General features: G+C 43.8%; 1 protein-coding gene across 7 annotated transcripts in view; it reads right to left on the reverse strand.

Annotated features, from left to right (window-relative positions):
* numbl (NUMB like endocytic adaptor protein) overlaps positions 1 to 12,423 on the reverse strand; it is a 47,933-nt gene that overhangs the window by 18,083 nt on the left and 17,427 nt on the right. For 2 of the 7 annotated variants that reach the window (XM_053872844.1, XM_053872843.1), the window contains exon 1: positions 4,918 to 5,432. The exons of 2 other annotated variants lie outside the window; for them this stretch is intronic. In XM_053872844.1, the coding sequence (XP_053728819.1) occupies positions 4,918 to 4,958 (41 nt within the window). In that variant the 5' untranslated portion in view covers positions 4,959 to 5,432. Of the gene's footprint in view, positions 1 to 4,917; positions 5,438 to 12,423 lie in introns of those variants that run through there. 3 more of the 7 variants (XM_053872845.1, XM_053872847.1, XM_053872846.1) reach the window with 3 other exon arrangements.

The following is a 12,423-nucleotide window of genomic DNA, read 5'->3' on the forward strand; positions in this document are numbered from 1 at the left end:
TTTATTCCTGAAAGCAGTTTAAACTGAAAGGTTCCAGATCTCCCGGAATACACACCAGGAACTGGGCCGCAGTTCAAAGATCGTCTACAAGGACTAATGAAAGGCGAAAGAAAATGTCCTACATTTGCATCCGCCTCATAAACTGCTAAATTCTGAGTGGCAGGGCTGGATAAAGTGGACAAGCAGTCACTCGGCAACATGTCGGTCACCTCTGTGTTGCCTCTTAAATAGTCTGTGTGAAGACTGAATGAAGTCATGTGGGCCCAGCTGTGGCGGCCAGATGTGAGTCGGATTGATATCGTTGGCGGCTTGACTCGCACACTCCACAGACAGAACATTTCTCCCCGATCCAGATGTTCGGCATTCAACAGCAGCTCAGATATTTTGGCAACCAGGACTCACTCCTCCCTCACACCTCTTCCCCACCAGATGTTTTCTAAACACACTCCATCCGAGGGGGAGGAGTCGACACAATGGTGCATATTTCAGGCCAAAGGTGTGAGATAACGCAGAGTTGGAGGAGATTGGGGTTTTCGTGATGAGAGATCATGAACTGCTGCGTCACACAACACAGATCTATGAAAATTGAGGACATTCACAGAGCGTTAAATCTGCCCCAAATGAATTGGACTGCAAAGATCCAGGAAAACATTCCTTTAAACAAAAACAGTTTTTCCTTTTTGTTTGCTTTATTTTTTTAAAAATTCCAAATACCAGGCAGACTGCTGACCCGGGGGTAAATACATGGGCGCAATAAACCAGATGCCTCGCTCTTTGTGAATTCACACAAACACATCCAAAAGTGTACGTAAAGAGGTGTAGATCTTCAACTGAAGCTACATGTATTTGACGCAGTCATAGTGTAAAGACTGCTGAGACCAGAAAAGAGAAATGGGCTCTGTTCAAAGCATTAAAAAGTAACCTTCATAGTTTCTTCATAAGACATCAAAAGCATCAATAACACTTAATAAAATATGTTATGAATGTTTACAGTCATGCCTGATGGAACTTATACCAAGGTTTCTGAAGTACGATATGGTGCAGAATTTGACAGAGTAGTGCTATTAGCAATAACTGTGTAATAACTTTTTTAAGGTTCAGGGGCTCTTGACTCATTACAACTAGATTTAGTCCACAACTTATTATACTTTACAAACCTTGTCATGAGTTACCATACATGATTATGAACATGCACAACATGTTATATAAAACCATACGAATGCATTATGATGATAGATATGAGAAGAGGAAGCAGAGGACAGGGTGAGATGGAGGAAGATGATACGCTGGAAGAAGAAGAGGTGAGAGCTGAAAGTAAAGTGCTAAGAAAAAAGGCACATAAGACTGTGCTGAATGAGGAAAACTGCAGTCTTGGTAACCAACAGACAATAATAAGCATAGTGAACATAGTCTTCGATGACTGGTCCGTTTCGAAACAGCACAACAAAACACAAATGAAATTTGCTGTGAGTGTTTCTCATCATCCGAGCCACGGTGCAAAACAAGCCCTTTCAGTAGAAACGGAAGTGAATCATATTTTGTAAAGTTTTTCAGGAAAGGAGGGGCGTCTGTTTGAAGGAAGGTCAGTGAGGGAATATGTGTGAGGAACACCATCCATACCTATGAGCTGTAAAATGTTTTACTACTGTATATTATTATTGTTATGGTGTGTTACAGGCTTGTGAACTGACCCTGTTCCTCGGGGCAGATAGTGTGCAAGACTGTCACAAACAGACAAACATACCCACTGTCACCATTCAAAACAACAGTGGACAGCAAATGGCTATAAACGGAATGTATCACAGTGAAGAAGTAGACTGGTGTTGATGCTGCCTTGATGTTGCGTTTTGGCCATCAAATAAGAAATGCCCAGTTCATAGCCAGGGGGCCATTTGCCATCGTCAATGAGAGTTCATATGGCTCGGTCAATACACAACAGTTGTGGCCTTGAGTAAAAAACAAGGTCAGTAAAATGACCTTGAACAAAATGATGAGCCACCTATTGGTTATTCTTCTGATGATGGAAGCATTGCTCTGTTTTGGGTTGGTCCACACCAGTTTAAGATACATATGCACATGGTGCTGTGTTTTAGACATGTTATGACTTGTCATGTTTACAATTAACCAGAAATACACTTTATATTCAGCCTTCTTTTCCAGATATAAAAGCTAGTTTTGTGTCTCTTTTAGTTTGAATGTAGCATGACTGTGTTGCATTTGATTTATATGGTTAAAAAACAGGTGGCAGGTAGTCACTGAGATTTAGTTTCTGGCTAAATTCATGCAGCCATATTGTCTAGTTAAGTGTTTGTGAGTCGGCTAAAATGGACTTCCATTCCAAGGTCGGCTTCAAAAACAACTCATTTATGTAACAACAAACATGTTTCGGCATGAAGCCAAATGTCCAACAACAGTTACGTAAAAACCACGAGAGAAAAGTTATTTTGAAAGAACCCTCAAGATGCCTTTAAACATCCAAAAACATTTCTGGTGCTATAAAGCCAGTTTGTCTCAGTTCACAACAGAAGTTCTACAGTGATATGTTCCATTTCTGACTGGGAGGGAAGGAAGACAACACACTAGCAAGGACGCTTGTGTGTCCACACTGCAGCCACCTTGACCTCAGGAAAGCAACACAAACTTATTATCCTGCTCCTGTCTTATCAGCGAGCAACGTCGCGGCGCCTCCTGCTTCATTTCCACCCCTCAGAGTGTGCGAGAGAGTGTTCACGCACAAACGCCTGTTGCAGGGTTTTTTTCCCCCCAGTTTTTTCCTTTTTTGGTGAGAAAAACAATTTGTGTCCTTCAACATGTGCGTATCCAAATACTGAATAGAGAGACAGATTAACGCAACAATATCCAAATCCCTCTTTGTCCTTGGAACAGCAGGCGCGGCGGCTGCAGCCAGATTTACACACGACAGAGCTGTGCGTTCGTGGTGATGTATGTGGTCTACCTGCACCCATGATGGTGAGGCTGAGGCTTTGTTTGTGAGAAGATAATCACAGCAGGGCAGTGATGCGTGAAGTGGAGCAGCGAGGTCAATATGTTTCACTATCATACTGTCTATGTTCCCAATAGGCTCTGATCAGCTCAGAGCCCTGGGTCACCGTTTGTCTTGGAAACAGGTCACTGTGAATGAACTAGAAAGCTCATGGTCAGAATCAAAGGTTTATATTTGCGCTTTCAGGATGCATTTTAGCTGAACTCTTACTTCATGGAGGAAGTCAATGCTGGGGCTGCGATAGCTCAACTTCTTGTCAACCCCACCCTCGATTTGAATTTCCCTGGTCGTACGTCAGACAAGTGACCTCATGGGGCTGAGACTCGCACGCTTGTGGAAAGATGGGACTCTTTATATAAATCGCTGCTCAGGTTAGACCAGAGGATACGCTGGTTTCTGATCAGTCACACAGACTTGCATGAACAGTTCATTTATAGAAAGCCTCTCAGCAGTGACTCTAAAGTCTGATTCTTTTTTCTACCACGGACTTCTCCTCACATCAGCCGCTTCAGAGTCAAACTCTGAGAGGTCTGACCAGAAATAGCTTTGACAAGTGTCCTGACTGTGCTCATTCAGCCGCTGTGGGAATAGATGTGCTAACTTGGCTGATACAAATGTAAAACGCCGGTTTGGCTTATTAGGTGTTAAGGGCTTTTAAACACAGGTTTGGTTACTGGGATGAAGACAAAGTACGTGATTTCAGCCTGCTTTTAATTCCTATTGGTTGAATTTAGCTTCCTTATCTCTGTGATTAGCTGGTAACAATTCTCCTCCTTCTACACCTGCTACCCACATAACACTCAGATTTGTTCCCTCTAAATAGATTGCCATCTACTGTCTGTCAAAAAACAAGCTGTTAAATTGTAGATCGCATTTGCGGCGATATACATATCAAGCTCCTGTGGGCCAAATAAAATGACCAGCAGGGCCAGAGCAGGCCCCTGAACCCGGAGTTTGGTACCCACTCTTCATTATCCAGTACTCATCTCTTCAACAATCGAAACATCATGACATTTTATCGCAGTTTTAGTGTCCTATATCTGAGCGAAGACTCACTCAAATGTCAACAAAACCAAAGTCACAATATTTTTCAAATGACTTTGCTCAAGTTTATGTCAGTGTGAAGAGAACAAATAGCTCACCTTCGAATACCGAGTTTTAATTTAATAAGCATCTCCCTTTATAGGTTTATAGGAAATGAAAGCAACACATAAAAGCCTGAAAAGTGAGGTTCAGTGCATGTAAAAAAAAAAACTCCTCAGCTTGGGAACACAATACCTGAAAGCTTTTCCCATCCCTTAACATAACATAAACAACATCTGGCTACGTGGGTGTGCTTATATTATGTGCGGTTTCAATTTCAGGCTAATAACGGATTCAGTCTCCACCAGCTCTCCTCTTATGAACTTCACATATCTTCTCCCTCAGAAATTCTTAATCTGCCCTCATTTCAGTCTCCAACACTCACGGCTTCATTCGTTTTCACTTAACACAAGGGAGCTGGTCCTTTCGTCACGGCAGAGGGAGCGAAAAAACCCAGAAATATTTAATTTGGGAAGAAATGTAAGCTGCAGACTGACATGACGATACTGCACAGTAGAAGTTGGATGTTTGTATCAATTTAGCAGATTTAATCTCTTCCATATTGGCACGGGGCGAATGCATCTGCTAAGGCTATTAGCCGTGATGAGCCGTTTGTGGTCGGACCTGGCAGAACGTGTCACTGTGGACAACTAAGACAACAACAATTGCTGCCACGCAAACCAGAGGTGGTGTGTCGGCCTGGCAGATATCAGCCGGGCAGAAATAAGGTCAATGTGATGGACTGAAAAATAGCCGGGCAGTCCTCCAGCACAGGGACTGATCCCCGACTGGATACATAAACTATGGTCAAGAAGCACACTTGGACTCACCTGAGCTCGATGGCCTCCCCCATCTCACCACAGGAACTCATCAAAGACCGGACGGACGGATGCAGATGAAGAAATGACAGGCAGAACTCGCTCAGACTCTCGGCTACAGCGACAGCAGAAGATGGAGCGAGAGTGTGTGATGATATTGCAGGCAGAGAGAGGAGAGGCAGCTCCGAGCGAACCACACCTCTTCTTAAGGGATTAACTTGGAAAAGGAGCCTTCGCGCACTCGCATGCACGGAGCGGGACGCAGCCAAACAATCCAAACTGCCCACGACGCGACGGCAGAGGAGTCACTGGCACTCACATGCTTAATACCGGACACGCAGGGATGCCGGCAGCTGCGCTAAAAATAAGGACAAATCAATGTTTGATGCTCTAAATCCTAGGAGGAACGAAGGGAGTGGGAGAAAGAGAGAGAAATGAAAAGGGGAGGGGTTGCTGAGCTAGTCAATGCGGGTGGTGACATAGTTTTCTTTGCACTCCATCTGCCTTGGACGCGCTGGTCAAGAGTGCACTAGAGGAGAGGGCGAGGAGTCTGCCACTGCAGGGAGGTTGTTTACACTGTGAATATGGATTCATCATGACACCTTTGAGCGTGTCACCAGGCTGAGCTGGGGATAAGTAGGGTGGAGGTGCCGCCGCGTGGGTTGCAGAGTTCTTGGGGGAACTTCATTTGTGTAGAAGAGGGAAGGGTAGGAGTGGATGTGAGGGCAGGGACTTCTTCTCTAATGTATTCTCTGAAGGCAAGTTTCTGCTGTTCAAGCACGGCCTCTTCAGACCACAGCAAGTGGACCTCAACCTTTCACACAGGCAGTTGTTCAGTTGACTTCTGCAGCCTATACTGACGCTGAAGTTCACCGCTGCATGTTGCCGCATAGATGTTTCAATGGAGAGAAGCATCCGGTCAGGACACTCAACCAAAAGTCCACTTATAAATAGCCGCTATTTAGCACACTGGGAATAAAAATATCTTTTTAATAAATCAATTAATATGTATTCATTGGTTGATAGGTAGGGATTCTGATTTTACATGATAAAGACCTCAAATTTCTTATAACCTGGACAGGAGAAGTGAGTCAAACTCAACCGCACAAGAGGCTAAACTTCTGAACACAACCCAGTGGAGCAAAAATTATTGAATCAAATCACATAGTTGGTTTCATTTGATTTCTCAGAAGTATTTAGATTGATGCTATCTCCATAAATATGTACTGTAGTACTACAAACGTCAGTGATTTGTATAAAATTTTGAAGCATTTACAGCTCTTGCAGGCCATACAAGAATCACTTTGTGGCTAGGATTTGGCCCCTCAGCCGTGAGTTTGACAAACACCCACTAAAGCACCTCAATGAAGCCCACTCTTTTCTGTAACCCAAAGATAGTGTTTTAAGTAGTAAGAAAATGAATCATGATAAAGTTGCACCTGAGAAAAGGAGCAACAGCCGACACAGTGCCGGAGCAGAGCATCTTGAAGTGTCACTTGAGGTTTGCATTATGTCTAAATCTGTCTTGTCATGGTCTCCACCTCCTGAGCTGTTTAACCTCCAACCCCAAAGATCAACAAGAGGATCAGGATGAGTTGTGTCAGAAGGTCACACAAATGTTTGGTACTGACACAGCCCACATGTCCACCTGTGGACATCAGCTGAAGAGATCTGATGCCACTGACAACACTGATGTCTGACGCACCTATAACTAATCCTTTAGAGAAGCTCATGGAGGACACAAGAAAACAGCATTGCAGTTACAAAGACTGAAAAGGAGTCAACTCGTGATGTTATCTGACTGTCATGACGTCAATGTAGACGCCAGATATAAATGTGTTTTGTTGTTTGCATCACTGCCATCAATTCAATCTGTATTTTTCAGCTTTTATTATCCTAATGGTTACCAAGGTTACCATAAAGTCACTTTGTGTAGGCCATTCTCTTTTGCTGTTTTTGTGATTTAAGGATTATAATTTATTCATAAATAGTAAGACCCGTTTCATAGTTCTTCCATGTGCATTTGGCATCCTTATTAATTTTACATTTTTTTTATTTACTTTAACTTTTGTTTTTGTTTTTTCCCCCCTGAAAATTCAAAGTGATATAACTCCATTTCTTTGCTGCATTCATTTTGGACTGAATTGTCAGTGATCGATCGATGCTTCTTCAAACACAGCAAACAGATTGGAAGTTTTATCATTTGCACTGGCACACACACAACCTCTGCTCGACTCAGGTCTAATGCCTCCACCAAAAACCCTTAAATCGTTCTCTTTTGTCTCCCTGCCGTCTTTGCAAGTTCTTTCTTCTTAAGCACTGTTAATGTGTCCTCCTCTTCTTCTGCCCTCCTACAGGAGGAAGAGGAGGGTGAGAAAGAGACAGATCTAAAAATAAGCTCAGAGGGAGGACAAGGCTGCATCAGAAGACAAAAGACTGAGTCGTGTACAAGTCAGAGGGATGTCAGTGCTGCAGGGAGCCTTCACGTCTGTGTGCACGACACTCTACGGCTGTCCATCTTAATGCTGTGCTGCAATACATCTCTCTTTAGTGGCTGTGATTATGGATGTTAGTACTGGCACATGCTGGCACATCAACATTTATGTCTTCATTAAACCCTGTTACAGGTAGTAATGAAACATGATGATATCAGGTGCGAGCAGACTCCGTCACTGCAGCTTTATCACGAGGAGCTCGGCGCTTCCCACTGAGCTCCTCTGACTGAAACAAAAGCAAGTCTGATCAGCAGCTGCCTTTTTTTAAATTCCACAACTCGACCTGAAATAAGGTCAGAAAGAACTTGTCTCAGCAGAAACATGATGTTGACAGCTCCTCTGGTCAGCGTAAAAACTGGAGAGCAGTGCAAGAAAGAAATGTTGTGTTTATCAAGCAACTGAGGTAAGAAGCTCGGCAGACCACCGTGATGGATGCTGAGATCACAACTTACATGAGCCGGGCATATTGATACTCCATATTTAAGTGAGTCAGCTGTTTACCTTTTTCTCATTTGCAAGACACTGTAGTAATGTGTGTGTGTGATATCCCGCTCTGGTTTAAAAGAAAGAAGAGTTGCAGCCAGTGTGGAAGAGAAACTCCGTTGGTCAGCAGTGGTAGTGAGCCAATGAAGATAGGTGTGACAAGTAATGAGTGTATCAGAGGGACTGCTCATGAGGAGAAGGTTGGAGAGGAAGTTAGGGCGCTTTCACACTACGGGTTCTGTCTCAAGACAAGGCTGTTTCGGCTCAGAAGTCAGAGATGTGAACACAAGCGAGTTGGGTTTTGGCCGTGGACTTGATCCCAGCTGTAGAGCTGCATCTAATCTCTGGAAACTCTCAGCGGGTGGTGAGCGACTCGCCTCAGGCGACTCGGCCCTCGATGCCGGAAACTACGTGTAAAGCGCGACTCCACACAAACCTGATAAATGCCCGGCAGTAAAGGGTCTGATCGCTGTCTGGGCGGACAACATCTTTCAAAAACAACTTCTCAAACACCCAAAACACTGAGGTGTGCAGCTGGGAGCTGCAGGAAAACTGTGCTTGGGAACGGGAGCGCAGCGCAGCGGTTTCCTTATTTAATAAACATGACAACACTGTTTCATGCTCCGTCATCAGTTCATATATGAGGTGAGGATGACTCATATTCTGAAGAAGTGACAGAGAAATAAGGAGGTCAAGCCGGTGGTGGTAAATAGGTTGTCGCGCGGCTGATGACGACTTCCTTGAGACGTGCTTCATCGTGGGTCACAAACCGGCTATTTTGCACAGAGCACCACCAGCTGAGGAAGAAAAAAGGGACATGGCCTGAGACGCAGAGGTGCGAGGCTGCACAGCAGGGGGCGAATCGGACTCAGGCCACCCGAGACAGAACCCACAGTGTAAGAAGCCTCTTGGTGTGAACATGCTAGAAAGAGGATGTCACAAATGCAAGGGGCAGGGGAAAGAGGAAGAGGAAGACAACCAGTAAAGTACATGGATGAGATGAAGGAGGACATGAAGAGAATCGGTGTGATAGGGAGGATGATTAAGATAGGCTTATATGGAGGAGGTATTGCCACACTACATTATCCACTGTCGTCTCTAAGTCTTAGTTACAGTTACAAGTTACAGTTAACTGCCAACTGCCATCCAGATTTCATGAACCAATACAGGACAGCTGTCTCTCCATTTTGATTCTGGCACGATTCCGTAAGATGGGCTTTCTCTTGACTCTGTGTTAGACATGATTCCATTCTTGCCCCCCGAAACTCCCAATTTGTCTTCTCCTTTGTAAATTGATCAGAGATATACACACTGATCCGGCTCATCATCATGTTGTCTCAGCAGTCAATAAAGCACTGCCCCTCCAGAGCTACACTCAGAGACGCACCGTCCAACAGTCAAGTGTAACACTCAAATGTACCGTCTTAACCTGACAGGCTGAGTATTGACTTCTGTCAGCGGTCAATACCACTCTCTGTTGTCTCTCTGCTCCTGTATCCAGCACCTTCTGGCTTCTTCCTTCGCTTCAAATGAACTGGTTTTGAAGAAAGTCACATTAGACGAAGGTGCAATTCATCGGCATGAACCATTGTGAACCATTCAAAAGGTTGGTGAAAGAAAATAAACTATATGTGTGTATGTGCGCGTGTGCATGCTTTGCCATACTTGGAAGTCTTGACAAGCCACCTTCTTGTTAGGACATTTTACTTTGTGGCCTGTCCTCACAAGGTTTGGCGGGTTAAAACCTCAGTAACAGTAGTTAAATATAAATATAGTTAAATGTAATTGGGTTTAAGTTTGGTTCAGAGTCCTGGTTAAGGTTAGTAGTATTGTTTTGGATGGTTAAGTTAAGGGTGAGAGTCTGGGGAAAGCATTGTGTCAATGAGAGGTCCTCACAAATGTTGTGTGTGTGTTTCAATCCAACTGGCAGCCCTGGTTTTCAGGCCTACTAACTCAGCACCTCTCCATCCTAATCAACACGGCATCCCGACTCCGTCACGCCCCGGCAGACACACGAGGATCATATGAAACCCCGGCTGCTGCATGGTAACCATGTCCCATAGCAACCACCCGGGTAGGGGGGGGCAGAAGAATGGAAAGGGAAGGGGCACAGGAAGGACATTTAGGGGGAGAAAAGTGGAAAACTACAGTGGGAAGAAAGACAAAGCAGTTCTTTCTCGAAACATGCTCCTTGTTGTTTCCCATGAATCAAACACTGCTGAGGCCGTATGAGATGTACTGCTACATTTGACTAGAAATATACATTTTCATTCACCCACTTCTTCAGTAGCTTTTTCATGTCTCAAAATCTACATCCAGATTGTTAAAAAGAATATTATTCAAATGTCATACTGAAATCAAGTCAAGTATTTTCAAGTCCATGAAAGCATGGACAGCGTTTCTTGTGTCAAAGGGTCAGATGTTTTTTTCCTATGCAACAGCACCCTTGGTGGACAGTAGTAGAATTACACCCAGTCTGTCTCCCTGTGATAAAAGTCTCCAAGTCTCCAGACGTCTGACCAGAGTCTCTGATCAATGTATGGTGTCATCTTAACCTCCATGTCTTTAAAAAAACAAAAGAAAAATACAAAAAAACACGTTTCCTCACATTCCAACAGCATCCTGTCAATAGTACACAGTCGTGCATAATGGATGTTTATGCATGTAAAGCAGCAACAAGGACAGAACTCTAAAATCAATAAGGCTTTTAAGGGCTTTTATCTGCACTTGTGGTCTGCTGACCTTCATTTATCTGACTACTCTGTTTTTAGTGAAGACAAAAACGGCTAGAGGATGTTGATTTCTTTCATCACATATTCCGATGTAAAAGAGTGTGTCTTCTCGCTCTGCTCATCACTCTTCTTTTTCTGGGGTCTGCAGCCCATCTGCCTGTCAGTCAATGCATTTGCCTCAGTGACAGCAACCATCTGTCTGTTCACCCTGAAGTCTGTCCGGGGGGTTTGCAGCAGTTTGTGGAGCAGGTCATTCTAGGCAGGAAGGTGAGGGGAGAATGATTGACAGTTTACATCTGCTTCAGACGTTCACATCCAATGAATGAAATTACAACTTCAAATCTTTTTTTGAAGGGCCGCAGGTGCAAGGTGAGATAGCGTTTGTTGGAGGGTGTAGCTGGGCGGTCAGGTCTACTCTGGGCCCCTACAGTTCCACAGTGACTATTGACAAATACACTCCAAAGAATTTCACATGTTAAACTGTGAGGAAGTTCTGCAGTGTATTAGCCTATGATGCATAAACAAGATTCATTGAGATGTATGTCTTCTAAAAAAACAAATGTGTTTTAGTATTGTGTTTATCACCAACTACTATTACCATAAATGTATTTCCTTTTTTTCTGAATACTTTGTTACCTGTTTTAGCATTTGAAATGTCATTGATAGCGGTGAGCTCATTGGGACAGCAGGTGGCAGTGGCATGACAGAAGTCGCTCGCACAGCACACACAATCGGAAGAGTTATTTGAGCTCAGTCTGGAGACCTGACAGAGCACAACAACGTTCAAGTGTCTAAAAGTCAGATGGGCAATTGAATTTCCTAAGGGGCCACATTATGTATTTTGAGTCTTTTGAGGGGCCATCAAGCCAAAAGGCAGAAGGACAGAAGATAGTGTGATCTAGAGGGCTCTGAACAGGAGACACTGTTTCATGAAGCCTCATCAGAGCACCACTCGCAATTGGACAGACAGCAGACATACTGCACAAGAGGGGAACGAAAATAAAGACCAATATATTGCCAATTAAAAAAAGTACTTTAGTGTGACAAAGAAGACTATTTTTTTTTGTTTACAGTTTCACTCTGACATCATGTGTGAATACAGGTAAAGGGCCGTATTTGGCCGTCGGGCAGTGCTTTGCCCCTGTCTGGTTTGAAGCAACCTGGACAAATGTGGATATCAGTCGTAAGGTTCTCCAACAAAAAAAAAATCTTTGAGAAGAACCAAATTCAAGCCACAAAAAAAGTTTTTATGGAGTTAAAAGATAGTCTGCCACTGTCTGCCACATACCAACTTACAACCAATTGCGAAAACAAGCTGCTGGTTATAAAATAAAGTGAAATGAATCCTAACAAAGTGGGGCAAAAGTGAAGTTGAAAATCTCCCCACAGTGATTGAGCCAAACATCCAACACAGACATTCATGGTCACCTCCGATTCTCAGAAACGGCTTCCTTAATAGGAAGTTGTGTATTAGTTGGACGGAATGAAGTAAACAGCTCAGAGGTAGAAACCCTTGAGCCAGCGGGGTCAGGGAGACAAGAAGGAGACAACAGGACCAGTGTTTCCTCCTGTCCTCAGGAAACTTGTTTACATCCAGCAAAGATAGGAGATGAATGGAACTTCAAATGAGAAAACTTATCAGCGTTCCAGCTTCTGCATCCCTCTAAGGCAAAACAAAGGGCCCCCCAAGAGTAAAGGGGATCCACTTCAATTGGCATCATGCCCTTAGAAAAGCACAGCCAGACAATGAGTGAAATTCTTTTGGAAAGTAAGAAGTGTGTGTGCGGTGGCCCATCAGTGGCGACAGA

The sequence above is a fragment of the Synchiropus splendidus genome, chromosome 8 (genome assembly GCF_027744825.2).
Source record: "Synchiropus splendidus isolate RoL2022-P1 chromosome 8, RoL_Sspl_1.0, whole genome shotgun sequence".
NCBI classification, from domain to species: domain Eukaryota; kingdom Metazoa; phylum Chordata; class Actinopteri; order Syngnathiformes; family Callionymidae; genus Synchiropus; species Synchiropus splendidus.